Source organism: Ciona intestinalis, chromosome 12 (assembly GCF_000224145.3).
Source record: "Ciona intestinalis chromosome 12, KH, whole genome shotgun sequence".
Classification (NCBI taxonomy): domain Eukaryota; kingdom Metazoa; phylum Chordata; class Ascidiacea; order Phlebobranchia; family Cionidae; genus Ciona; species Ciona intestinalis.
In genome coordinates this window covers 4910696-4938191 of record NC_020177.2, presented here as the reverse complement: position 1 = coordinate 4938191, position 27496 = coordinate 4910696, and the positions used below count along the sequence as shown (strand labels likewise).

Sequence of the window (27496 nt, the reverse complement as noted above, 5' to 3'; positions counted from 1 at the left end):
CTAATCATATTTACTCCATTAACAGCATAAGTATATGCACCATGTTTAACGACAACAACAAAAAAAGCTATGTTTTCATTAAAAAAGTTGTGTGAACTGTTTTATATTTGCAACTCCAACTTTGAATTGCAAGATATCTAATCACCAAAGCAAATAATCATGACAGGTAGGCTATGTTCAGCCATACTGGAATATAAACAAACAAATTTGATGATAGCTTCATGATATTGCTCAAATTGCAATGAATCATCTTAGCATATTATCTTATCATAAATCAGATGATACAGTCATATACATCATCTGTTTGTTTTCTTTTAATAGTAATTTTATCAGCAACAAAAATAAATAGGCTGTTCAATATACCGTGATTGTACAAAAACAGTAAGGTTATTCTTAAGTTTGCATTGGAACAGAAAAAACATTTTGTCTTATTATTGCTTGCACATCCAGCTTGCGGAATATAGCAGTTTCTGGCAAGAATACACATGTGTAAAACACCATTTTGTTCCCCAGGAATAGTGAATCGTTAAATAGCAAACTATTTATGCAAAGGGCAAACATTTTGCTTTTGCTTCGTTGCGTGATAATTAGCTCACAAGAAATTATGGCACACGCAACTAAATCCTAGTAAACAAATCATAAGTTTGCTTGACTCACTGTATGACCAATACCCTACTGTACTTGTGAAATAATATAAGCTATTCAATGCTTTTTTTTAAACAATGTTCTAAACATAAACCAATATAAACTAAATGACAACCAAAAATAATGTGCAAAATATTAACAATAAACTGTAAATCACGATAAGTTTCATATGCCTATATTAAAAATCAATGGCAAAATTTTTATAGGCATTATTTTTTGCAACATATTAATAAATAATGAAATTTTCATTTCCACCAGATTGTACCGTCATTAATATTGAAACAAACAGCCTCAAACTTCCCCCACTAGTGGCTGGAATTGGTGGCGCCATCGCTGGAATATTTGGTTTGATCGTCGGCTTCCTCTTTATCAAGTGTTTCTGTATGGATGTTTTGAAAAGAAAGTTTAAAATCAATAAAAGTAACTTTGAACTTACGCAACTGGATAATGAGGTGGGTGTTGTATCATGTAGAGTATTTGTTACTATGATTTTAAAGGAGGCACGAGTTTTGACTTTTGGTCATTTATATTTTCGAGTGACTTATCCATGGTTGCCACTCCCATGTCAACAGTCAGGTTGTTGTGCAAAAACTAAACGTTAAAATATGACACCTATTCAATGGCCATCCAATGATTGGCAATTTGTCTCACCTACAAAACTTGGTGACAAGTTTAACAACCTCAATCATGCAGCTGTCATATAATAACATTATCTTTTTCTTTAACGCAATGACATAAATATTTAATTAAAGCAGATTACTACGTAATTGGAAAAAATGTGTGTAAAGACATGGCTGGGGGTATCAAACTAATTTGTACCTTGAAATATTAAAAAAAAAAAAAAAAAAATACTTAAAATAAAAATATTAATATTATGATGTTCCAGACAAATGGTGGCCACAATAATATGTTATATGATGACAACAATGATGGTTATGATGTCACAGATGCACCTGTTGTAGATAAAGATGAATTACAAACTCGTTTGTTCATATCTGACCAACGTGAATTGGAACATAATCAGAATACAACAAGTAACATATTTTGTAGATAGTATAAGTACCTTATAAATTTTACTTTAACATAACATTTCAATTTTTAACAATGGCTTAAACATGAATAAAGGACAATTGTGGGATTTTATTAGATATGTATAAAACTATTCCTTTATGTCTGGTGCTTGGATCATAGCCACCAAACCTGAGGTGGCAGAGTGGGCAGGATTATTATGCACTGCAATCATCAGTAAACCTTGACCAAATTGATTCAATAGCATTATAAGTCTAACTATGGCCTCCCCTGAATTTTAAAAAGTTTTGTCGTTATACCTGGATGTTTAGAATAATTCCCATTTTCCTTTTTTTAGGTAAATTTATGTCGAAAAGTTTGGTTGATGTTTTATGTTGTTCCACGAGTGACGAGATGGTTTTGAAATTGTTTGAACGAAAGTTAATCGAGTTGCGAATGCTAGCAACAGATATGTGGGTGATGAAACATACTTGCTTGATGAAGGTTGGTATATGCTGACTAGATGGTTCTATTATGTTAGTATCAAGTATATGTCATAGTTGTAACGTTATGGATGTCTTGCGTGAAATGTCGCACCACCTTTTCCATTATTTCAGTGTTAACTATAGTTTGTTTAAATGTATATCAACATAGTGAACAAACCTTGGGTGGCAGGGCGGGCAAGTCTAATGTAGAGTTATTTACACTGCATTAATCAGTAAACATTACAACCAAAAAGTTGATTTGTTACACAGGAATACGTGTCTAACTAATCCTACCTACCCTGCTTTTAAAGTTTGGTTCCTATGTTTATGTAGGTATATTAATAGAAAGTGTGCATTATTTTGTGTCTGTATAGATAAGTAACCTACAAACAATTGGCAATGTATAAGTCCATAGTTACACTGCCAAGATATATTTTATGTAAACCATAGTTATCATGTATGCGTGTTAAGCAGCATGACCTAATTTGTAGTCAAGTATCATAATACTCATAAAATATAGTGGAAAGACTGGTATATTGCTATGCTGTATATGCTTACATATAGTCAACACGTATAATATGATTATTAATACAAATCCCAGGTATTTCAAGTTGTATTGGATCAATATTTAGTTGCTGGTAGTTTGAATGTTAAACAACATGCTCACATTCTTACAACAGTGCAGCAGGTGAACCTTAGTTTTCAATGAAATAACAATAGATAAATAATGTACCTACAAAAATCATATAAAACATTTTTATATTTCTTTTATTGTTTTAATTTTATATTATTTTGTGATCAAAGAGATCAATTTAAAAGGTGTTGTTATGTTGTTAAAAATCTGTTTCCTAATTTTAAAATGTACATGGGAAATAGTGGCAAAGTAATCTTTGTTAAAACACAAATAAGTTGTTGCTGCCAGGCAGGTTAGAAATCTGATAAAACACTTTGAGCAAGTTATTTGCATACCAGAGTTTTAACAAGCTTTGTATCATTGTGAGTAACATTCAAGGAATGCATCTGCGATATCTGTACAACTAACCCAAAACTTCTTATGTACGATACTTACTGGTGCTGTGTTTTTATTTTACGAATAAATTCCTGCTTTTTATTTTTAGAAATTTTCCTCTTCTTTAGTCAAGTTTCGAAACAAAGTAAATGAAAATGAAATTGAACTCGATGAAGTTGATTTGATGTTGAATGATGTTTCAAATCAACATGTTGAAACTATGGTAGGTAATAGGTATAACTGTGGTAACTTAGAACTTAAATAATCTGGCAACTTATATACTATAAAATATTTTCTTGATCTGCACTCCCATGCCCACAGTCGTGTTGCTAAAGCTATTGCAGTGTGTGGATCATCAGACATAACCCTTTTATTTAAATACTATTTACTTAACTGGTTGTCTTTTAAACCCGGGCGCTGGTTCAGGGGTGGCAGACACACCCTGGAATTTTTTCTGCACTGAGTTTATCAGTAAACATGACAATTACAACCAAAGTTAGACTTCTTTTCCAGGATTGTGTGTCTAACTATCCCTGCCTTTCCTGCATTTATAAAACTTTAACACTAAAGGTGGCTGTACACAGTATCCGGAATTTGTCCGTTTTGTCTGTTTTGTCCAGATTTCGCTGTCGCATGCGGAACTCGGTAATTGGTTTGCATACGACTTCGCAAGCGAATTCGCATGCTGAATACTGTGTACAGCTGCCTTTATGCTTCTCTTCTAGGTATCTGAGTTTCTCTTCTTAGATATATTTACCCTCGCATATTAAACATAGGTTAGCGAATACAGATCATCTTATGTTTCATTCATTGAACAACTGGTTGAATATATCCATGATGATGGTGAATGTAAAGATGTCACACATGGTTTGGACAAGTCACTTCTTATGGTGGAGCTGCATGTTAACCGATGGTTGGAGCATAAACTTAAGGTGATTTATTTTTGCATAAAGAAATTGTTTTTGAATTTTGCACACAATATTGAGTGAAAATGTTAATTACAGTTTCACCCATAGCTAACTTAAGGTGATATGTTTTTGTGTGATGTGTTTTGCAAAATGTGAAATACCAACAAACCAGTTTATAATGCAGACATTAGTTTAACTTATATATAATGCTTTAAAATTACTTCAAATTCTAATTACACTTGGCCCATTAAAATAGCTTAACAATCATAAATACATTATGGCACATAATATTCTGATCATGTTTTAAACAAATAACAACGATCTATGGGAGTCGTGAGGATACGGTTTTATATTTCTTTGAATGTTCTTTGTTTACTACCAAATGGGATGATAAAATTGAATGTTAAACAATTAGAAGAAACGTTTAAACAAATACCTAACGTGCAGGAATGGACGGACAGAAGTCGACATGATTTACTTCTTATGTTCACTTACTTTAACTCAAAGCAAACTACAAGTGATTTGTTCAGGTTTGAATATTTTGTTGGTATCTTTTAAAGTAACTTATTTGTTCTTGGGAAGGCCAGGCAATGACAGACCAGTCGTTATAACACAGGTGTTCTATTTGATAAACCTCGTGTCAGCTTACACGTTATCACGTATGTTACTTTGTGGGTGATTGTTATTCTGTATGACTGAGAAACACATATTTATAGGAAATAGCAATATGCATGTTATTTAGCCAGTATCCCATTCCATTATGGTATCTGAATTCTGAATTGTAAATCTAGGAAAAAATGCAAAAATAGGCGTTAATATTCTTAATATATAAATAGCTCTAATGACCTACTCAACCAAGAAAAATATTTTAGTTGCGCTGAAATTTAACCTCAAGTAAACAAGGTCTAATATGCAAATAAGTATCCGCAAGTGTTGGTTCATTTCCGTTTCATATGGAAACTCCACGCCATGTGTTCAATGGTATTCATTGAATTGTTAAATATCTATGGAAAACGTCGCACATGTTATAAGTTACAAAGCATCAGCATGTGTTGTGTGTATTTTTGGATAGGCCAATGTTTAACAAACAACTGATTCTGTTCTATATGGCTGGGGTCATATGACATAGCACGCCGTTGGACTTGGTATTCAGGCCAAAGTTTCCCTTATTACCCTAACAAATACCAAACGGTTTATGTTGTGTCTGGTGGATTAGTTGATACAAGTTATTTTAATAGCAAGCAAAGATCACTAAGACCAAAAACATTGTTAAAATTCCCACAAACCACATAAATAAACACTAAACTTCCTACAAAGTTTATCAAAACACTGGTGTATCAAACTGTTGTGATAAAGAATCATAACTTTTATAGTGCGGTTAGAAGGTCAAATAACTGTGCGTGGATACAATTTCTCTGCATGCGGCAATATTTTCTCTGCAAACAATATTTCAATGTTTGAACAGTTAAGTTATAGTACTGTGGGGTAAGATAGAACACCTTTAGCACATAATATCCAAATATCCTGATCGTGTTTTAAACAATTAACAACGGTCTATGGGAGTAGTGAGGATACGGTTTTATCATTATTTAAATGTTCTTAATTTACTACCAAATGGTTTGAAAACATAGACTGAAATAGTGTCCCATCTTCCCCCACCCTACTATATTATTAATTCCAGGGTTAACAGTGCCACCCCAAGTTTAGCAAATCCAAGCATTGCCCTTTTGAGCATCAGAAATTAAAATCAACTCAATTTAAACTAAAAAAAGAAAAACTTTTTTTCAGAGTTCGATGCGATTATTACAAATCGCTGATTCAGCGTTTATCGGAAATCAGCAGAATATCGGAGCATGACACGGGGATATTATGGGTGAAAACACGAGACAACATGGAGACTGTGGTGGACGAGGTGGAACAAGGTGGGGGGTGGTTTACTGGATTCTGTTTTGAATTCTATTTTATATGGGTAAGGTGCTTATCAGAGAATTTGGCCAGATTCGGCTCATGGCGAAATATATAACCCACAAAGTAACATACATGGTAACTTATAAGCTGGCACGAGGTGTATGAATACCCGTGTTATGATGACTGTCGTTTTCCAGCCACCAAGGATAAAGTAAGATACATTCATTCATTCATTCTAATACAATATTGGTTAAACTTGGTTTTTGTATGATACATTTTCGTAGCCCCAAAGCTACAATAATAAGCCACCATTGCAACTTAACCAATCCATTTACCTCCACAGGCTTCCAAACAGCAAGAGAAAGATTAGAAATAAGTTCCAGAGATCACTGGGACCAGATTGTTTTAAAGTTCAACATAAGGAAAAATAAACTTTTACGAAACTACCTTGTTAAAAGTGAAAAGAAAAATATTTCATCTTTTATTGAGGTGAGAATTTGTGTTGTTGTTATTTTAGTTTGTTGCTGTCTATTTTGCGTTATTTTCAGGTCCCATTGTGGGACCTTACCCATATAGAATAGAACACTCTGTGGATAGGAAATTGAGCCAACTCTGATATATATCCCAGGTCCCCTGGCGTGCCTCACTGTAGGACCTCACCCATATAGAATAGAATGTGCATATACAATGTTGGGGTAATGGCCCAACTCAGATATAAACCCCAAGTCCCATGGCAGGACCTCACCCATATAGTACATGATAGAATTATGCTTTGTGACTGTTTTCACTTGTAGCTTCATGTTTTAGATTATCTATGTTTCCACACCCAGGGTTACTTTGATATTTGCTTCCAACTTCTTGATGAGGAAACGAAAATAATCGAGGAATCGAATCAACAGGAAGTTGTGGAACTTGCTGAATTACAAAAGGTTGGCTTAAAATGTACAGAGTTATTTGTGTGTGTGTATGAGTGTATGGATCATAGATAAATGAAACAAGATCCTGTTGAAATAAGTAACATTCATGAAATTATTTTTACGAAATATGAAAAAACAGTCACCGACAAAGTTACATACGTGGTAACTCAAGTAGGTAGGGGTGTATGAAACAGAACATCCGTGTTATAACAAATGTCGTATCATGTTACATGATATAGTAAGGCTGTCATTGCCGCCTTGCCACGAGGATAAATAACATAAATTCATCCACAATTATTCAAACCCTCACAACCAGCTTATTTTTCCAGAGACGAGGATTATTATTTGAGTCCCGGTGCAAGGAAGAGGAGACAAAGATGTGGAGGATGATTGAAACATCGGGAGGATTGAATGAAGAAGAGGTTCATCTCGCTTCCAAGGAAATGGATGGAAAGATGAAGGTTTGAATGTGATATGATGTATATTAGAACTCTCTTGTGGGTTTAGTAATTAGGAATTGTTGTTTGACATTGAAACAGTATATTAGGATACCTCACATACATATAGTACAATTATATAGCTTATATAGTGACACATATGGCAACATGTGAAACTTAAGGTTTAATGTGATGTTAAGTCTAGCGGCAATATCCAATTACTTCTCAACTTCTAATTCAGTTATAATATGTCATAAAGTCATAATATGTTATATATCCGCCGTCATGCAAATATTAAAGACTATATAGTGTTGCTACCTGCTACTACAGTCACTGGCGTGTTACATTTGTTTAACCATTGTGACACACAGAAAGCTGAGTATGACATCACACAGAAGAACAAACGCCAAACAAAGGTGTTCGACGATCAACTTTCAATGTTGGGGAGTTTATCAACGGTCGATGCAGCTCATAGAAATCATATTTCAAAGTTCTTCACGATGCAAATCTACCTTACACCTGAGTATGTGGGCTGCGGTTTAAAGTTTTGTTTTATAGTTCAAGTATTAAATATGTCCGCTTAGTGCTTATTCAAACACACTGCAATAGCTTCAGCAACTCGACTGTGGGCATGGAAGTGGCAACCATAGTTAAGTCACTGAGTTATTTGACATTTTTACTCAGTTAGTTTCCATGTAGCATGTTTTTAACCACTTTTTTGTTTTATCGCTACTTTTTTCCTAACATTCTATTTACTTGTATTTGAAGTGATAACACGAGCATTCCTTTAAACTGTAGTACCTGTAGCTTCGCCCAACACCAGCATTCATCACTCAGATGACTGCTATGCTTGATACAGAACCTGTCAGACAAAGTAATGTACAACGAAAAAATAAGAGTAAGTTTCTTTTTTCCAGAGATGAGAAGCTCATCATGAAAGATCACGAACTTATGATAAAGATGATGGGATCATCATGTGATGTTTATCATAGATGCATCATGACGATCATGGATGCGAGGTTGATCCGAACACAAGTGATACATCTGTGTCATGGGAGGCAGGAGGAGATCAATGAAGAGCAGAGGGTGAGATAAGGATCAACACTAACTTATATGTTGTTGCAAACAGATTTGAATTCTGTTCTATATTGGGAGGTCCTTATTTAAGACCTAAGATTTTAACAGAGTTTGGCCCATTACCCCAATATTGTATATGTATGTTATATTCTATATGGGTGAGGTTCTACAGTGAGCCGAGTGAGGTACGTCATGGGACCTAGGATTTAAATAATGCCATGCTGCAGGACCTCCCTTAAATGTAGAAAATGATCAACTTTTTTTAAATCAACTTTTTTTAAAATAAACAGGTGATCATTTTCCACGCTGCAGGAGTCCACTTAAATATAGAATATGATTTTATCAACTTTTTTTAAATAAACAGGTGAAATCACTGGCTGCCATTGGAAATGAACATTTAGACAAGTTTAGACATTTGTACGACACAGAACATGCTACTGCATCTCATTTACTGGTATGTTGTTTGTTGTTTATCTGGATATGTTTGTGTTTTAGTGAAGAATGCTACTATCTGTTAACGCTAGTCTAATGAAGGATTCTTTACTTGTATCAAAAATTCTAACATCTGCCCAAACCTTGCATTCATGAAATATATTTGTATTACGTTTTTAGTTTATTTAATTGTTGTATGGTCATTATTTAGATACTTTTGCTGCTAGTCATAATATACTTGTATTTTTGCTCTTGGCCGATGTTTTGACGAAAAAGCCAAAATACAAGTATAGTCATTTTTAATCACCGTGTTTTAACTAACTTGCTCCACAGCATATCCTAGTGGTGGAAAAAGTGTCGGAAAAGCTTGTATTGAATTTAAAACATGAAATATCAGCGATGTTGAAACTGGAAGAACAGAACAATTATTTACAAGTATGGTTGCTGGTTGGGTTGTTTACATTGTGATGTAATAAATATATCTATTTATAGTCTGTTGCTGCTTATTATTAGGTCGAATATTGATCATTTGGCATTTTATTTACCTTATGTCCAATGGTATGCCATCTTATTAAGGGTATACAGGTCGTCTGTATCATACTGTTTACACTAAAATGACTTTACGTTTATGCCTGAATAAAACATTCAAACATTGGCCAACAAACAAAGAAATTTGCACCATCACTGAAACACATAGCTCAGTAAAAAATTCAAGCAATAGAGGAGGTGTATCAGACTCATAAAAGCTATTATTGTATTATTTCTATTTTCATTGTCTTTATCAGATTTCCATTGTTCAAAAAGTTGTAGAACTCGGACAATTAGATTCCGATGTTATCCGCAATCTGCTCGAACGACACCAGATCGAAGTCATTGATGTGGAACAACAATTACGACAAGAACATGAGATTTCTATGCAGGTTTGTGGCTCGACAGTGAGCATGAGGTGTATGAATACACCATGTGTGGCTGGTGTATAAGAAGACAGCCATGTTATAACTCGACAGTGAGCATGAGGTGTATGAATACACCATGTGTGGCTGGTGTATAAGAAGACAGCCATGTTATAACTCGACAGTGAGCATGAGGTGTATGAATACACCATGTGTGTCGGATGTATAAGAAGATGTATAACTTGACAGTGAGCATGAGGTGTAACACATTATTATGCATCCAGTTATTACAAGAACGAATAGAAGCACAACACGAAATAGAAACCAAGAAATTTGATCAAGTGTCTAAGAACACGAGAAACCCAGCTCTCTTGCGACACCGAGGGGATGATTTATCTGTGGGGAACATACTTGATAAGTTAGTGACATTAAAATAATTAAAACATATTTGTTTATTTATATATAAATAAACAATTTAAACATAATAAATATATTATTGTATGTAAAGTGTTGCTGAAAAATTAGTTTAAAATAACTAATACAAACATATTTTTGTATTATAACAACTTTTTCGTGTTATAACAACTGTCATTGCCCCGCCATGCAAGGATAAATAAATTACATACGTGGTAACTCGTAAGCAGGCACGAGGTGTATGGAACAGAATACCCGTGTTATAACGACTGTGGTTGCCCCGCCATGCAAAGATAAATAAGTGACATTTAATCATTTAACCCAATATATACGTGAACGAATTTACCCCTTTTTAACTCTTGTCAATCATTCTTACACACTGACTTAATTATGTTTGTTCAGGTTGTTGAAGCAAACTCGTGTCGAGAGAATGAAAGAAACAAAGCAGGAGGAATGGGAGAAAGAGAAGTTCGTGGAAATATTTCTCCAGAAAATTAAATTTGTTGAAAAACTCGGATTTCAACTTTGGGTAAATTAAAATATGATAAAAAATATATTTTCTTGTTTTATGTTAATTGTTTTTACATTTTCTTCTTTTTTTTTCCTTTTTTGATGGGTATAGTAATATAATTCTTTAAATGTTGTTTACTACCATATGTGACAAGAGTAAAAACACCATCTTACCCCAACCTACTCCTTGTTTTGTATTGTTTAATTTCAACGCTTTAACAATTTATATATTTGATTCTGTAAATCTACAGAACCTGAACAAATTATTCCTGTGTAAAATGGCGCAAATGTCTAAGATGAAACAGAAAACTTTTCTACTTTGTGTGAAGGATGCTCTTGCTTGCTGTAAGTGGATTGTTTGTGTAAACATATTACTTCATGTGTGAATACAACATGTGTGTCTGGTGTATAAGATGACGCCTATGTTAAGTCTGTTGCCCTTGTCACAATACTTACAACCTGCCTTTGGCCAAGAGGTTACAGGTTTAAAGCTGCACGCTGCCACTCTGTGAGTATCAATCACCCACAAAGTTACATACATGGTAACTCGTAAACAGGTATGAGGTGTATAAACAGAACACCCATGTTATAACAACAACTGTTTCCTAGATAAATCAGTTTCATTATAATAACTCGACATTGAGCATGAGGTAACCACCCCGTCCACCCAGGTTCAACCTCTGAATTTGAAACCAGGAAGTTGGTTTCCGAATTTTCCCGCCACTGGGAGACCTCTGGTGGTAAGAATACAAAGAGACAAAATAAAGCCGCGCGATTGTCCGGTTTAAATCCACGCCCACAAAAGCTTCGTCCAATCAAAAAGCGGAAGAAAGCTTTCCTGAACCGAGTATCAGCTCGTGAACATCCGCATGACATAGATATATAATAAACATTACGGAAGTAAGTAGTTGGTTCTTTAATTTTTTTGTTTTGTTATTTTCAACACAAACATTGTGGCCCATATATATATATATATATATGACACAACTGCTTTCAATTCAAATGTTTTTGTTAAATAAAACCATTTTTAGTAATGTCAGATGTCAAATATATATGAACTGTTATGTTTGTATTAAAACTGACCATGTTTTTGCACCTTTTTTCTTTCACACAAATTATTTCCTTGCACTTATTCTTTTGTTACGTTTGCACATTATTTTAGTAAATATGAGAAAAATGTTTTTTTATTTCTATTAACCAGGTTTTAAGTACAAGAACAGAATATTTTAGTAAGCCATTTACACTAAATTCCAAAAACAAATTTTCCGGCATAAAATTATCAAAGATTTTATTGAATTAATGTTTTTCTTATTCCAAAATACAGGACTTTTCAAACAGACCTTTTTTGTATAATTTTTGTTAATTTTTATGCCAAAAGTTAGTGAATTATTTGAATAACATTATGCTTGGTAGCAACATGAGCATAACATGTACATCACACCTCATAATATGTCGATAATATTCACCAAACTTTTTAATATCTGACTTAATTATCACTCAAGTGGTTCCACTCATATGGATCGATACTCTGAGTGGAAATTAATCAAAATATCTTCAATGCACTTCAGCTGATGATGTTTATCCACCAGAAGTTATGGATTTATAACTTCTGAATATTTAAGTTCAAGGCTGTGGAAAAGTTTGTTTAACGCAAACTTGCACTCAAAATAAGATTTATTGATTATTTTACTTTGGTTTAATGTTTGGATAATTCAATATTAAGGTTATTAATATAAGATTTATTATTTGTTAAAGATTAATAAGAGTATGATATCAGTATGTAGTTTACAAATGCTTAGCGAATGTTATGCAGATTAATATACAAGAAAAATGGAATGTACACGATGTTATAACGTCGGTACTAAAATCATTAAGCATAAAAGCTGTTTTAGAATAAGATACTCCTGGCAGTGACAGTTAATATATGCTAGATAAGGTCCAGCAAGATTTTTAGAAAGGAATTGGTTTCATAAACCCACTTACATACATAATAACTCGTAAGCTGGCACGAGGTGTTAAACCTATGTGATAACGACTGTCATTTCCCAGCCACGCGAGGATAAACTGAATATTCGACATAGTTTAGTTTAATTTACAAACCCACATTGTCAGCTGGCAAAACATGAAGTGTTTTATTCATTGTTTGAAGTCAGCTTACAATATGTGGAAAACTACATACCCAGGTTTGAAATTTATGTTTGGATTGATACAGCAGCTGGCCAGCCTTTCCATGTTGTATAATACGTCAACACTATACCGTGTATCAAAGTATTCACAATACACGGTAGTTGTAATGCTTTGTTCATGGTACATGATATTTGAGTTGGGAACAAAGCAAAGCTACACTTCCTGACTACTTCTCAATAATGGAACCTCCCATACTAACTCACACATCATATGGGTTGTTGTGTTACTTATTTATAAACTCATTTTTGATGTTAGATCCAATTACTTTGTATTTGACAACCAGACTTGTTTATCGGCAAGTAGACATCAATGATTTATATTGAATGGATAAAAGGCTTGAGATAAAACATGTTTTAAAAACATTATGTAGGAGATTGGCAGCAGTGCTAGGGGTTAGAGAACTTTATGTGCACTCTCGAGGTATAATAATAATAACTTTATTTGTCTCTTGGATTTCGGTAATGAAGATTTAGAATTATTTTAAAGTTTAACGACGAAAAGACAGGATATAGCGACAGAACAACAGTTGCTAAAACATATTTACATTTAGTTGGGAGTAAATGAGTGCGGTCGCTCAACCTAAATAAATGTCTTTTAAAGTTATTAGAAGTAATTGGGCCACCTGAATCCCTGGTTCCTAGACATGGCTTATGTAGGACCTCAACTACGTACAAGTTCTAGGAGATATCTAATCTGTATTGTGTTTAATTTTGTTATAGATTTGTTTAATATGTTGTTAGCAAGACAAAACAAGACACATCTAGACCCTCTCGCTTCTCATGGATCTTATTTTAAGAGGAGGAAAGAGAAGTCCGAGGACTTTTTGCAACGGAGGAAAATTTTAATCCCAAAGAAACCTCTTGATCCGATCCTACCGTTTCGAACTGGAGTCGGTGGTGCCTCCCAGAAGATCCTTTACCTGGAGGAGAGAAGTCCGGATGTAAGAGATGCGAGGACATCATGGGAGGATCTGATCAGTGCAGTCCGGAGTTCAGTATCAGCGATCCGAAGATCTGAAAGGCAGGATCAAGTGAAGAAGAAAGATAGCAGACCAAGGAATGTTTCTTTTCTTCTACCGGACTTAAATCCATCAGAAAATAACAAAGTCATCCTGCCTACAATTAAACCTTTAACAAAGAAAAAGCGAATTTCTTCCACAGGTGTTGATGTTACAAGAAGTGATCATTACCACAATTCAAGACTTGAACCTTTAAACCAAGTTCTGAAACCATGTTTTAAAACATTGCCCGAACCAGACACCAAGCGTGCTGTGAACTGCCTTACTACTAATAGACCTGTGCTAAAATCTCACAGTTTAACATCGAAAATAAGAAATAGAAACTTACAGAGAAAGACTGGAGTTAATGTTTTGCCTGTGAGACGCAGGAACACTCAACAACAACAAACAGCTGTGGAGAGAGCAAGACTTGTACTTCTCGAAAAAATGCGATTTTCCCAACTTGCGCAATATGATAGAACTACCAGACCACGACCGGTATACTTACCTTCACTTGCCGCAGCTTGTAGCGAAGAGTTTGCGATAACAATGCGAAGATTGCAACCTGGTAGGAGATTCGTGTCAACACCTGATGTTTTCAACCATGTTTTACAAAGTAATGAACCAACAGCTGGAACAACTGCTTTGCTGGAATCTGTGCTAAGACCTCCAACAGCTACAATGCTTAATTAGAGTTGATGGCAGGTTGTCTACTTGCCATAATATGCCAGCCTTATATATTATACAACAAATATCCAACTAAAATTGTAATGACTTATTAGTGTATTCTAGTCTACATGGATAAACTACAGCAAAGCATACCATGGGCATCAGAATAGAGTTGTTCTATTACCTTGATACCACCATGGACATAATAGTGTGATGTATAATGACTTGTAAGTAAGAGGGGTTAGGTTCAAGGCTCACTGTGGTGACAGAAAATTTCTTCTGGGAAAGGCATTGGAATTGAACAAAGTTGCAATATGTAATTGTTATAAGGTGTATATACAACATGTGTGTTACTAACTATACTGTGTTATTGCCTTTATATTTTAACATTGTTGAAGATGTAAATAAATTCTCTTGAAAATAAAACTTTAAATTTATATTTTGAAATCTTTATTGAAACTGTGCAAACAATGTTTAAGGTCATAAGAATTCCGCAAAAAAAATATTTTTTAAAAACGTAATACACTTAGTGCAGATAAACAAAAAGGCACAACAATTTTAATAATTTTTAAATTGTCATAATTAGCAAAATTTTAAAAAAGTATTTTTAATAATTTCTAAATTGTTATAATTGGCAAATTTTTTGGGAAAGTTTTTTTGCATCAAAACGAGACATGCCACCGATAATATTGCACTTTACCAAGAAAAAAAATATACAAAGTTTACTTGTTTTTTATAGTAGATCGGTAAAATGGAAGGTGTTAATCTTCATTGTTGGTTTCTATACAAAAAATTTTAGCGAAAGTTCAGAAGAAATGTAAATATATAAGTGATCAGCTCTTCTGAAAAAACAAAAGCATATGTGTTTTACTTTTTAACCAGAAGATCTATTTACTTATTTATTGCATTATGTTATACCTGGAAACAACAACAGCAAAATAATTGTCATGTTGGCAAAATAATGAAATGAAGGATTGTATGAGAATATTGTACAAATACTTTTTGTCAAAAGTTGTATATTGTTTATATAACATAGATATGTATTTTAATTTATATGAAGCTTATATACCAGTGGGTAATATAGGAAGGCAAAACTGTTAAAGTTCTTACAGAATAAGTTCCAGTGGTTTAAACAAACTAATTAAACAATAGATTTAAAAGTATTCTGAAAAAAAATAGTTAATTTAGATTGAAAAATATTTCTGAAAAAAAAGGTTAAAAAAACAGTAATTCAAATTGAAAATTTTTTTCATGCAAGTTATAACTTGGTTGTCAATATATTATAATTGATAGGCTTGAAAGCATAGGCACGCCAATACAAATAAAGCATGAGATAAATGGCTTTGAAATTAAGTTTAATATTTATTCACAGGGCGCTACACTAAACATATAATTTCTAAAGCATTTTATCTCATTATTCATTCTTTGGTGGCGTATAACTAAAAAATAGGTCGTATAACTTTGAGCAACCTTATCTTTTTATGTTTCTACTGCTAACTGTAGTTTAGGAAAGTTGATAAAATAAATATAGCATTTTCATATATAACTACTTTATCAAACATGTATTAACACATGGTTTTGGAAACAACTAAATTCATGATGTCATATTTACTACGAGTATTTAACTTTGACCACAATGTATATTGATGTTAGCATTCCAAAGTTCAAAGTCTAAAACAAACGAGACTCTTACAGAATGATAAAGACTAAAGATTTAAATAAAAAATCTTTAGTTAAATTGATAGATCCAACGTTGTTTAAACTCATATGCTGAAGATTTTAAGCAAGCTTGCAGATACATCTTCTTAATTTAATACAAAGTTCCACAGCTTCATAACCCCAACACCCTTCCTACTTATCCCCCACGTCTGCATCCCTGTCACCAACCAACCATAGAAATAGAAAACCCCCAGCGAGCAACCCGGTCCCAAGAAGGTCCCCGAGCGCGGTAAGATAAGGGATCGCGGAGTTATCGGGATCATCTTCCTTCCTCCATAACCTGATCACCAACCACTGGCAAACATGGAGCAGAATCGCAACCTGAAGGCCAATATTTGAGGTTAGTGACGAAATATTGGTATTTTGGCTGGATTTATAGAGAATATATATTTTAATATTTTGTACATGTGGCAAACATGGAGCAGAATCGCAAACTGACGGACTATTTAAAGTGAGTGTTGGAATATTGACTTTTGGTGTTATGGCTGTTTATGTGGATTTATGGACAATTTATATTATAATGTTAGTAACACCAAGGGTTCTGCATCCATTTATAATATACACAATACATATCATACAGTCAGTATACATTGTAGAATCGCAACCTAAGGACAATCGCGTATTCTGTTACTTCTGCTACCGGCCATCATAATGTAAATAATCTTTAAACCAAGATTTAGTGACCACGGCATTGCAGGAATGTTTATTTGGTCTTGACGAAGGACACATTTGCCTACCTATCGAACTCGGATATCCTTTGCTTACAATGCGAGTGCCCAACCACATAGCATATTTACCAACACAACAAACTATAACTTAGTTGGGAGAGAGTCTGGTCCATTGCTGTGTGACAGTTTAATGTGATGGTTCATCATTGGGTAAAGGTCAACTTTTGTTCTGTCATACTGTCATACTAAACTGTCATACAACAATGACTTTTTAAAGATTTATAAACACCTGTATGAGCGATATTAGAAGATACACAGCCACAAACTGTGGAGTGATTGAAGTATGGCCAGCTTGTAGTTGTTCTATAGTTAGTAGAAATATAAGTTGACCAGGAATGACCATCAACCACATGACCCTTGCACCTCCAGCATGAGGGTTATCTGTTAAAGGGTTCAATTTGAAAACTAAGCTTCTTATATACTTGCTATAACACCTATGCCAGACTTGTGTATTACACTACAAAGTTTTAACTGAAACTGTATAGACCTATTAGTGTGGTGGATAAGGGTAAAGCAACACAGGGTATCTGTTAAAGGAGTCAATGTAAAAAAGATTCAAAAAGGAAGTGAAAATATTGAAATAGAAGAGAGTTTGTCTGGTGCATCTGTACTGTAGCAATAGTTAAGCTATATAATTAAAAACGGCAAAAAATGCTTGTTTTAAGAAATATTCATAAAGAAAAATGGGGCTCATAGCATCCGAACTGACAAAGCTTTGTGGTAGAAGTTCAACATAATTAAAAATCGCAAAAGGGAAATTATTGTGACATTCCCAGTTTTATGCAACCATGGTTGTTAGAATGATACTCACTTGAGCCAAAGAATGAATAGCAGGGCGTGACGCAGCCAGGGGCTTCTGAAGGTGGCAAGGTTCCTAATGGAAGACCTGAACTATGTAGATGTGTTGATATTCTGCTTGCTTGTACAGCTACCAAGTTCCCACCCACACCATTAATCACTGGGGCAAACACAGCAACACCGGGGTTTTGTAGCAAAGCAAAGTCAAGAATGAATCCACCAGTGCTGTGTGATGTCATAAAGATATGTATGATGTCATGGAATATATATGTTATAAGAATATAGGCGCCAAACCTGGGGTGGCAGAGTGGGCATGCTTACCCTATGATTTTCTACACTGCATTAGTCAGTAAACATTACAACCAATAAATTAGATTTGTTTTACAGAAAAATGTGTGTCTAACTATCCCTGCCTCCCATGGGTCTTGAAAGTTTGGCGGCCACACATAACAATATATATGTACATATGTAACAGCTGCATTATTATGGTTTATTGCGAGCGGTAAACTAAGAGGGCAAACGAACACGATACGTCGGATAAACGTAGGAAAAAGGACTTCGGTACACTTCACACACGTGAAGGGCTGTAACAATATCCCAGTTTATGAAATTGCTAAAAAAAAGTATATATATACATATTAGATATTACCATCAATAATATTATCAGAATATAATGTCAATATGTACATAAAAGTTTATCATGATATCCTGTTACACTTCAAGTTTAAACACCACAAACCCTCCACCAACCTGCTTATAACCATAGCCATAATAACGGGTTCCCAACCATATTTCACCACTTCCCTTGTGTATTCATTACGATGAGCCAACCACAGTAAGATTGGGGTGAGAAATAGGAATAGGATGATTATGGCAGGTCCTATCCATGATGTAGATGGATTGTTTAATACAAAGAACAAACCCTAAGGAATTATAAGCATGGTTTATCTTGTATAGCAATCAAGATAATTATAAAGCAGGTTACATCTAAATGGTGATGGGTTTAAGTAAAGTATATATTGGAATATACACCAACGGGCTCTAAATTTAAGCTCAGTTTGTAAAGAAATTAAACAATATTTATAAAACAGGTGTTATTAAACCTAGTTCTTAATGTAACATGATGTTAGGGTAATGGGCCAACTCTAGCCTAAAGCCATGCCTTGTTACAGGACTTCACTTATATAGAATATAGAATACAAGTGTTCCAAGTGTAATTTAGAATCGCTTTTGTGAATTAATTATCAAAGCTTAAAGTATTCAAGGGGTATAATTACATTCAAGCCAACATTACAACACACTCGCTTTATGATTGTTCAATTTATCAATTAATCACTCACACAACTTTTGAAGTTATTATTACATCACAAACACAGGTGTGATGTTTGAATTAACTTATTCGTTAAAAGTGAGAACATATTTATGTCATATAAATTAACACACACATATATATATATATATACAGAACGGCAGAAACATATACAGAGTAAACTTATTAACATATTTTATTTGTTTATAAATTGTTACTGCCAGACTACTCTACACTGATTATCTAAAACAGCTTTTCTAACATTTACTTGCTTAGGGCCGTATCATTGTCTTATACAGGTCGTCTTTATCAGAATGTGCAAATAAATGATTAAAGAGCTGTTTTAGAAAAAAAACATTTTATGTGTGTACAAACTCTTACTATCATTACGTATACTAAAGTTGTTTTGAAAAAAACGTACTTAAACTTCCCCAAAAATATATGTTTTCAATTATACAGGTTCCAGTTGTATAGAAAACAAATATGTTATTTATGACCATTACAAGCGATCACATACGGAACTTACTTTAACAATAGCTGACAGCAGTGATAACGTGATGAGATCACCGAGTGAGGCAGCAATAGGCGTCGCTACATTGTCCGGATTAATTCCAAGTTTTCGCGAGCCAATTATGACGGCAATCATTACTAATCCTGAAGTGGAAATATTGATTTTATTAATCAAGCAACAAAACACTTGTAATTAGCCATGGGAGCGAAACCTGGAGTGGCAGGGTGGGCCTGATTTCCAATTTTGTGCACTATATTGATCAGATACAACACACCAATCAGTTTTTACAGACATGTGTCACTATCCTTGCATCTATTGTTTATCGGTTCCATCACCCTAACACTCAGACTACTTCTACATATATTCTATAAATATAGTTTATCTATCCTCGCTTGGCGGAACAACGACAGTGTACGTGTACAAGTTACTATGTGTGTACCTGCCTGCTTTGTATTTTAAGTTGGGTATAAAGTTCTTAATTCATGTATATCATTACACAGAGCAAATTATGTTCGCCTACCAAGTAAGCATGATGCAATGGCACCAGTTAAGAGGCTTCCAGCGCACAATATAATGGCGTGGTTCATCTCCCATTTGCCATCAGGTATCCAACCAAACACAATAGCTACAAGTGAAGCAAGGAAAGCAACCACCATGGCTTGTGCTTCCACCAATACCATGTTACCCCATACTATGCTCATCATCTTTCTTCTATCATCAAGCATTCCTTTGTTGGCCTGGTAAGTGGAATATATATGTATATAATATATGTGTCATAATAACAGTATAGCATATGGTATGATATGCCTGGCAGCCACAGTATATGTATGTGTCATTAATAACCTAATGCCAACCATTTATAGGTTGTTGCTGCCAGGCCATTAAACTTGTGTTTTAAAACAGCCATTCCGGACACAAAACCTGCAATTATTTTTCGAACTTGGTTCATAACATTTTTTAAAGGTAGAAACAATAAAGAATAAATGTTGGGCCAAATGCTTATAAAAACATAACATATTTTTGCCTCTTTACAGTAAAGAACATAATTATACATCATACATGAATAAAAAGACAACAAAAAATGATAGTTATTTAAAAACCCTGGTGAATGGCAAGTAAAAATATGATTATATGTACATATAGTTGTATTAGTATATAACTCACATAGGTAGAAACACGGGACGCCAACGTCATTTCAAGGTTTCCCTTCAATCCAAGCAAAGCTGGAACGAGGATAAATATTTCTGGAACTTTCTCAAAGACTTTCCAATGCTGGAGAACACGGGATGTTATTAATTTTACTTCATATATAGATACAAGCGAATTTAGAGTGGACAGGTCACCAGAACTTTTAAAACAAACGTGACATCAAACATTCAGCACCTAAGTTTTATAAATAAATAAGCTTTACCCTGCTGTTAGGTGTCCATACAAACAAGCAGAGCCAAAGTATATTGCATTCACCACATTAATCAATGAGGTTTCCTAGGTTTGACAACCATGAGTGTAACTGTATTTTAACAATGTCACCCCAGATTTTACCCTGCTGTTAGGTGTCTATACAAACAAGCAGAGCCAAAGTATATTGCATTCACCACATTAATCAAGAAGCCTGTTGCAAGAAGCTAAAAAATAACCTGTAACTGTGAATAAAAAAGGCAGAAAATCAAGTCACTTACCTGTACTTTATCAAGTACTACACCAGCTGCTACCATTCCCATACCAGCCATTAAAAACGGGAACATAATCTGCATAGCAACTGTACAAATACTTTCTTTTTTTGTAGTCGAAGTATTTATGTTAAGGTTATCGAAGTCAACCATTCTGTGGTCACTGGATTTCGCTTTCAACCTTGTAGGTGAAATTAAAGCAGTTCTATCATTAGAGAAATCTTCACTGGCATCAGAGTCGGAGTTATTCGTCCCACCATGATGAATATGCCTTGTATTATTCACAGAGTTATTCTCATTATAATGGTGTATATGATTACTTGAAGAAGTTTCTTCACTAAAATTTGTGGTCTTATAGTTTATTTCTGAAGTATGTCCATCTTTTAATGAAGCTTTTGCCTCTAAATCGTAATTTTTACTTTGTTTGTTCATTTTACTTGTGCTTCCATCTGAGCAAATCTCACTTTCAAACAAAACATCAACGTGTGCTTTCGGCACCATCTCACTCGTTTCTTCCGCTTTAGTTTTTCTCTTTCGAAGTCCGCTTTGGTCTGAATGCGCTGTTATAACAGAATTATCGTTCATTTGTGTTCTATACACCTAATGTTGACATAAATATACGGTTGAGTAATTCACAACTTTCTAGTGACGAATACTACATTTTCACGTTTAAATTTAACACAACAATGATTTTTAATAAAACCGATTAAAACTACAGCCATTGGACAACAATCCAGATTTTACTACGATTTATTCTGTTTACCAACAACCTTGGAAAACACGTAATCAGCTGATCATGACGTCACCAAATACGCAAGATACAAAGTTACTCGGTGTACGGTGTAGCGGACCAACAACGGTCTTAAAAATAATTTTAAATTGTTATAAATTTTAGGTTTTGTGACTTACCTGATCATAAATTATTTGATAAAATTAAAAGTAGCCATATGGTAAAATATAAGCGTTTAAACAATACTTTTACCGAATATTCGATATCACAAATGGCGGTAATTTGTACCCAGTTGTAACTACTGTACTAATCAAAAAAAACCTTTGTACAGTGTAGGCAGGCGGGTTTTCAACGTGCGTTACGTTTTGTTGATGCTAAATATTCAATTTTAACCATTTCTCTTCATTATTTTCATCCTGACATGACAACTGAATTTACTCCTGCTAAAAAAGAAATAGTATCTGAACCAGTACCGCTGGAAAGCGAAAAAACAAGCGATGAAAATCGTATTTGGATCGGGAATATGGATACGGGGTTGAACGAGTAAGTTTAGTGCTTATATACACTCTACATTACACACACTATCACAGCCTAGTGAAAAAAAACTATTTGATAACCACTAACCCCTATAACCATTAACCCCTAACCACCAACCTCTAACACTTTCCACCAGCCTAATCTGCTGTATGTACCGGAGGATTCTTCACTAGTGCTAAAAAGTAAATTTAATTGTATGTTTTGTAATATTTATTGATTTAGTCCATAATATTCCCCCATTATATCCAGATACAACCTACTGCAAGTCCTCAAGTCAGTTGGGAAGTTTAAAGACCTTGATTATATTTACCATAAAGCAGGACCTATGGTTGGGTTGTCTCGAGGTTTTAGTTTTGTCACTTTTGAAACTAAGAAGGTAAAGTATCTAAACACAGAAATGTGTAAACTGGATCAGGTTTTATATAAATTTGTAAATATAAGCTGACACCACTTGTCATCATTTAATATTTTCTGTTTACAATTCAGGATGCAGAGAAAGCGATTAAAATTTTAAATGGTAAACAAGTTTTATCGAAGAAGTTAATCGCGCGATGGGCGCACGAACAGCCCATTATACCGACCAAACCTTCACCAGCAACTAATATTAGTTTAAACACTGACTTAGCTGTCCCATCAATGCAACCTACTTCTTCTAACGCAAGGTGTGTTGTTACTACATTCGTGATGATACAGATATTGTTTAAACAATTTGCATAGCATTTGTTCCTAATTTTGGATGTTAGGTAATCATGTATTCAGTTTAAATATGGGAGAATAATTACCAAATAGGTTAATGAACACTACATTCTTGTTTCATTTTGTACTGTAGCAAAACCTGTTGTTTATTTCATTTCATTTTATCTATTTGTGCTAATATTTATATTACAGTTTTCTGCAAACAGCATAAAATGACATTTGTTTGTTTTCACTTTCAATATTCTGCTTCTTAGATTCTGCTTGTTATTAGAACAGAACAGATGATGTATACGGTTATCCATTTCAGTTACTATATGCTATTGAGGAAATCTCTGTTTCTCGGTAATATCATTTTTTATTATCTTTATAGACTTTCAATGATTGAATCCATCGAGAAGAAATTATCAACCATGCAAAACACTGAGTCGACGTCCCAACCAACATTAGGACTTCACCCTGAGTTACAACGAGCCAAGAAAAATATTTCGGCAGCTGAAGAACAGCGTGCCAGGAGAAGAAACTTTCCCTATAATAAATCTAATGCTAGGAGAAGAAGATAGCATCCCATTAAGTATATTGGTCAATGGATATCTGTGTATATAGCTGAATAGGGGGCATATATAGGCTATGAAATACCTTCTGATGCCCTATGTGAAAAAAGTTGAATTTAATCACCAACAGTCAATCAATCACGTGCATATTCTATATGGTTGACTATCAATTATATGGGTATAGCATCTGACATGGAACCTGGGATTTAGACCAGGTTACTACAACCCAACCCACAAAGAGGGAACCAGAAAATATGATGGTTTAAGATAAAAGTTGAACGCGTTATATTAGGATATCATATTAACCTGTTCTTAACTTTCACCTCACATTTTTTTTTATTTGTTTCTCGTTTAGTTTTACACAAACTGTATACTCTGTTTGTGCATTTATTGGATAAATATCTGTAACTTATTGTCAATCAAATCATCATTTGGGTGTAGATGTTCAAAACATGTTAGGGAAACATGGGATATATTATGTACTAACGCTATCCATCTTACCCCACGCTGTACTATACAAGTGTTTCTGTATTGCACCAACTCAAAACTCACAATGTCTCATATTAACCGCTGTATAAAACCTCTTACTTTCAATCACTGCAGCAAACTGATGAAAATATTTTCTTCCAGCTTTAATAAATTTTTAGCGAAACTTTTTATATTTTAACTAAACCCACAATGGATGACGAGACTTCTCGATACAAACGTAAATCAAAGGAAAATAAATCTGTTCGTAAAGAATCGAGAAAACGAAGTTCTGTTTCTTCAACATCAAGAAGGAAATCCCGCAGAAGCCCAAGCCCCTACAAAGGTACATTGTTTAATTCAAATTCTTAATTCATTTTAAACTTTAAATAATCACAACTTATGTATTCAAACTATACAGACTATTTTGTGCAATAATACTTTAAATTGTTACAATGTTTTAAAAGCAGGTTTTTTCTAGTGTTAAAAATTTGTTCTGATACATATATATCTAACATATTGTTTTTTAGCTTAACAACTGCTGTTTTGTCGCTATATCTTGTCTTTTTGGTTTTATATATTTTTCATCTTCGCTACCGTATTCAAAGAAATATATAAAGTTATTACATAATTTGTAGAAAAGTCTCAATCAATGGTTATTAAGAACATCAAACATAAAGTTTTCTCTTACCTCGGCCATGATGATCGTTCTACATCGAAACAAAGTAAAAAGAAACAGTGGGTAAGATGGATAATTCACTCTGTATAAATACGAAATAATATCTAAAGTACTCGTAGTTTATAAAGTTTAAAAACCATGGTGGAGCAATGCCAGTCGATATACCATAAGTTTTCTGTTTCATACACAGTACACCACATGCCTGCTTATGGGTTACCTCGTATGTCAGGAATAGTGACTAATTGTTTTCGGAGTTTTTTTATATAAGATTTGGACAACCCATAAGGTACCGCATCACTGCATCAGATGTTGTAAATTCATCCCTAAGCCCTCCAATGCTTATCTTCAGGCAATTCATTGTTCCAGACAAATTCCTCAAGTGAAGAATCATCTGGAAGCACTGATGATTCGGAAAAATCACCTGGCAACACTAGAAGAAGAATCGAGATCCGTAAGCGCTCCCCATCACCACCTAGTGAGAGAATCGGATGTTGCCATAGCGATGATTCATCTGAAGAGGAATGGGATCGGTTGCCGCGGAGACAAAGGGAGGACGGAAATAAATCGATGATTGAATCTTTGGCGAGGAAGGAGGAAAGAAAAGGTTGGTCCATCATACACAGGGTATTCTACTTTTGTAGTATTAGATGGTTGATGTATAAAAAGTATTCTGCTGGTGTTGCTACCCAGCGTAAAAATATAGATATAATATAAGTTTTACTGTGTCTGTTTTTCTAAAGATTGTGGGTTGAGTCCAGGTATTTTAACCACTATTGCTACTGTGATAAATTACCAGAAAAACGTTTTAATTTGTGATAAAAAATCTATATAATATAGATATGTTAAGTTGGACACTAATGTTGTTTATCCCACCAGGTAGATAGAAGTTTTGATGAATCACCTGTTCGGATAAGAAGGATAATTGGTGAGTATGGATATGCTGCAGGGTGCAAAGAATGGTGGAATATATATGTTTGTAATGTGTGTAAATTTAACTGCTACCACTTGTGTAACTTTTGTGGTTATTTTCTGTACGACTGGCAATGGACAACCTTTAATGAAATTCAATGTAAATATAAACCAACTTCAAAGCATTTATTCAATGCACTAATCAGGTTTGAAAATCTATGTGAAATTTAATGAAAATCTATGTAAATACAACTTTGATACAAACAGGCGACACACGAAGGTTTGACGATTGTAATCGTTCGTTAGATGAAAATAAATTATCCCGTCATCAAAACACAAGATCACGGGTTCAAGGGTCATATTTAAGTAGAAGCAGACCGGATGGAACACATTCAGCGGTTAAACCAAGATATTCAGTGCATGGTAGGTGGTGGCGCAGAGGATGGGTTGGTTTATGGGGTTGGTAGTAGGTTGCACAATGCACAATATTAGTATTCATACTAGAGTTTTTATATATATTAATGGAAAGACCTTCAGTGTGACATGCCATGGGGCCTGAAATTTTTGACTAAGTTGGCTTATTACTCCAAATGTTAGAGTAAGTCATTGAATGGCTCTTGGTAATTGAGTTTGTTTTACCAAACTATATAGAATTTAACTAAAAACATTGATCATTTTTCTTCAGATTCTAAACGAAGATCGTTTTCAAGTTCATACGAAATTTCCAACGAGTTAAAATTTAATTTGAGAAATAAATTTGATGAAGATGGATTGAACTCAGTGAGGAATGTTCTTTGTGAGGAGGTGAATCAACCAATGTAACTTGTTTTTCCTCGGGGCGGGGCAACAATAGTCAATATAACATGAGGGTTCTGTTTCATACACCGCTGTCTGATTAGGAGTTACCACGTATGTAACTTTGTGGGTGGTTGTTTCTGCTGGTAAAAATTTAACTGTATTTTTATTCTTAAAATTATTACCATTTATTGTTATGTTTTAAAACAGATGACATCTAGGTTCCCATTCATAGACACACACTGCCACATTGACTTTTTATTCAAAAGACTCAACTATAGAAATAAGTTCAGTGATTATAGAAAAGATACGTTTATGAAGGTAAGGTTTGGTTATGGATTGTATTGGCTGTCTTATTAGTGCCTAACTATATTACCCAGTAGTATAACACCTTGGGTGTTGGGGTGATAGACCTATATCCCAGGTCTCAGGTGTGCCTCACTGAAGACCTCACCCTTATAGAATAGAATCTCTATTATTGAGAGTCTATAAACAGCCTCAGTGGGGTCTAGATAGTAGCACCCTGGGTGTTGGGGGTAATAAACATCCCAGGTCTCAGGTGTGCTTCACTGAAGACCTCACTCTTATAGAATAGAATCTCTATTATTGAGAGTCTATAAACAGCCTCAGTGGGGTCTAGATAGTAGCACCCTGGGTGTTGGGGGTAATAAACATCCCAGGTCTCAGGTGTGCTTCACTGAAGACCTCACTCTTATAGAATAGAATCTCTATTATTAAGAGTCTATAAACAGCCTCAGTGGGGTCTAGATAGTAGCACCCTGGGTGTTGGGGGTAATAAACATCCCAGGTCTCAGGTGTGCTTCACTGAAGACCTCACCCTTATAGAATAGAATCTCTATTATTAAGAGTCTATAAACAGCCTCAGTGGGGTCTAGATAGTAG

The 27496-nt window shown here is 34.3% G+C and overlaps 5 protein-coding genes across 9 annotated transcripts in view; 4 read left to right on the top strand and 1 right to left on the bottom strand.

The window, feature by feature from the left end:
* Positions 1 to 24: 24 nt before the first annotated feature.
* Positions 25 to 16406, top strand: LOC100180484. Of its 3 annotated transcripts, none has more exons than XM_026837041.1 (22): positions 25 to 166; positions 904 to 1097; positions 1532 to 1679; positions 2012 to 2157; positions 2740 to 2826; positions 3257 to 3370; positions 3924 to 4079; positions 4503 to 4585; positions 5844 to 5977; positions 6307 to 6452; positions 6794 to 6892; positions 7210 to 7341; positions 7689 to 7840; positions 8235 to 8403; positions 8759 to 8848; positions 9160 to 9261; positions 9612 to 9746; positions 10004 to 10137; positions 10536 to 10662; positions 10895 to 10988; positions 11315 to 11543; positions 16318 to 16406. In XM_026837041.1, exons 1-21 carry the CDS (start codon positions 160 to 162, stop codon positions 11527 to 11529), a joined length of 2664 nt encoding a protein of 887 aa, XP_026692842.1. In that variant the 5' UTR covers positions 25 to 159; the 3' UTR covers positions 11530 to 11543; positions 16318 to 16406. The 3 variants fall into 3 exon arrangements, with proteins under 3 accessions (XP_026692842.1, XP_002122177.1, XP_026692843.1); XM_002122141.4 differs by lacking the exon at positions 16318 to 16406 and adding an exon at positions 13550 to 14526 and having other exon boundaries at positions 30 to 166; XM_026837042.1 differs by lacking the exon at positions 25 to 166 and adding an exon at positions 364 to 381.
* Positions 14930 to 22067, bottom strand: LOC100185192 (solute carrier family 41 member 1-like). Of its 2 annotated transcripts, none has more exons than XM_002122016.5 (8): positions 21241 to 22063; positions 20726 to 20833; positions 20082 to 20298; positions 19577 to 19704; positions 18492 to 18664; positions 17755 to 17966; positions 17173 to 17324; positions 14930 to 16536 (listed from the first exon to the last, which is right to left on the bottom strand). In XM_002122016.5, the coding sequence occupies exons 1-8, from the start codon at positions 21814 to 21816 to the stop codon at positions 16348 to 16350; spliced, it is 1755 nt and encodes a 584-aa protein (XP_002122052.1). In that variant the 5' UTR covers positions 21817 to 22063; the 3' UTR covers positions 14930 to 16347. The 2 variants fall into 2 exon arrangements, with proteins under 2 accessions (XP_002122052.1, XP_026692866.1); XM_026837065.1 differs by lacking the exon at positions 14930 to 16536 and adding an exon at positions 16755 to 16820 and having other exon boundaries at positions 21241 to 22067.
* Positions 22068 to 22281: 214 nt separating this feature from the next.
* On the top strand, positions 22282 to 24374 carry LOC100175001 (probable RNA-binding protein 18). Its single transcript, XM_002127388.5, has 4 exons — positions 22282 to 22504; positions 22748 to 22874; positions 22985 to 23160; positions 23565 to 24374. The coding sequence occupies exons 1-4, from the start codon at positions 22383 to 22385 to the stop codon at positions 23752 to 23754; spliced, it is 615 nt and encodes a 204-aa protein (XP_002127424.1). The 5' UTR covers positions 22282 to 22382; the 3' UTR covers positions 23755 to 24374.
* On the top strand, positions 24374 to 26546 carry LOC113474740. 2 transcript variants are annotated; one of them, XM_026837077.1, is made up of 6 exons: positions 24374 to 24556; positions 24849 to 24952; positions 25256 to 25493; positions 25766 to 25814; positions 26105 to 26221; positions 26484 to 26546. In XM_026837077.1, the coding sequence occupies exons 1-4, from the start codon at positions 24424 to 24426 to the stop codon at positions 25771 to 25773; spliced, it is 483 nt and encodes a 160-aa protein (XP_026692878.1). In that variant the 5' UTR covers positions 24374 to 24423; the 3' UTR covers positions 25774 to 25814; positions 26105 to 26221; positions 26484 to 26546. The 2 variants fall into 2 exon arrangements, with proteins under 2 accessions (XP_026692878.1, XP_026692877.1); XM_026837076.1 differs by having other exon boundaries at positions 26066 to 26221.
* Positions 25821 to 27496, top strand: part of LOC100180529 (putative deoxyribonuclease TATDN2) — a 4785-nt gene continuing 3109 nt past the window's right edge. Inside the window, exons 1-4 of the mRNA XM_026837081.1 lie at positions 25821 to 25848; positions 26066 to 26221; positions 26484 to 26602; positions 26804 to 26914. Coding sequence (XP_026692882.1) covers positions 25821 to 25848; positions 26066 to 26221; positions 26484 to 26602; positions 26804 to 26914 — 414 coding nt within the window. The remainder of the gene's footprint in view (positions 25849 to 26065; positions 26222 to 26483; positions 26603 to 26803; positions 26915 to 27496) is intronic.

Excerpts from the sequence above, each read along its gene's own strand:
- LOC100185192 (XM_002122016.5), bottom strand. The coding sequence starts at position 21,816 with ATGAACGATAATTCTGTTATAACAGCGCATTCAGACCAAAGCGGACTT. Across the intron at positions 19,705-20,081 it reads CATTGCATCATGCTTACTTG|GATTAGTAATGATTGCCGTC; the intron begins GTAGGCGAACAT and ends TTTCCACTTCAG. Across the intron at positions 17,967-18,491 it reads ATGGCTATGGTTATAAGCAG|CACTGGTGGATTCATTCTTG; the intron begins GTTGGTGGAGGG and ends GACATCACACAG.
- LOC100175001 (XM_002127388.5), top strand. The coding sequence starts at position 22,383 with ATGACAACTGAATTTACTCCTGCTAAAAAAGAAATAGTATCTGAACCA. Across the intron at positions 22,505-22,747 it reads ATGGATACGGGGTTGAACGA|ATACAACCTACTGCAAGTCC; the intron begins GTAAGTTTAGTG and ends CATTATATCCAG. Across the intron at positions 22,875-22,984 it reads TCACTTTTGAAACTAAGAAG|GATGCAGAGAAAGCGATTAA; the intron begins GTAAAGTATCTA and ends TTTACAATTCAG.
- LOC100180484 (XM_026837041.1), top strand. Across the intron at positions 5,978-6,306 it reads GGTGGACGAGGTGGAACAAG|GCTTCCAAACAGCAAGAGAA; the intron begins GTGGGGGGTGGT and ends TTACCTCCACAG. Across the intron at positions 7,342-7,688 it reads AAATGGATGGAAAGATGAAG|AAAGCTGAGTATGACATCAC; the intron begins GTTTGAATGTGA and ends TGTGACACACAG.
- LOC113474740 (XM_026837077.1), top strand. The coding sequence starts at position 24,424 with ATGGATGACGAGACTTCTCGATACAAACGTAAATCAAAGGAAAATAAA. Across the intron at positions 24,557-24,848 it reads AAGCCCAAGCCCCTACAAAG|AAAAGTCTCAATCAATGGTT; the intron begins GTACATTGTTTA and ends CATAATTTGTAG. Across the intron at positions 24,953-25,255 it reads AAAGTAAAAAGAAACAGTGG|ACAAATTCCTCAAGTGAAGA; the intron begins GTAAGATGGATA and ends TCATTGTTCCAG.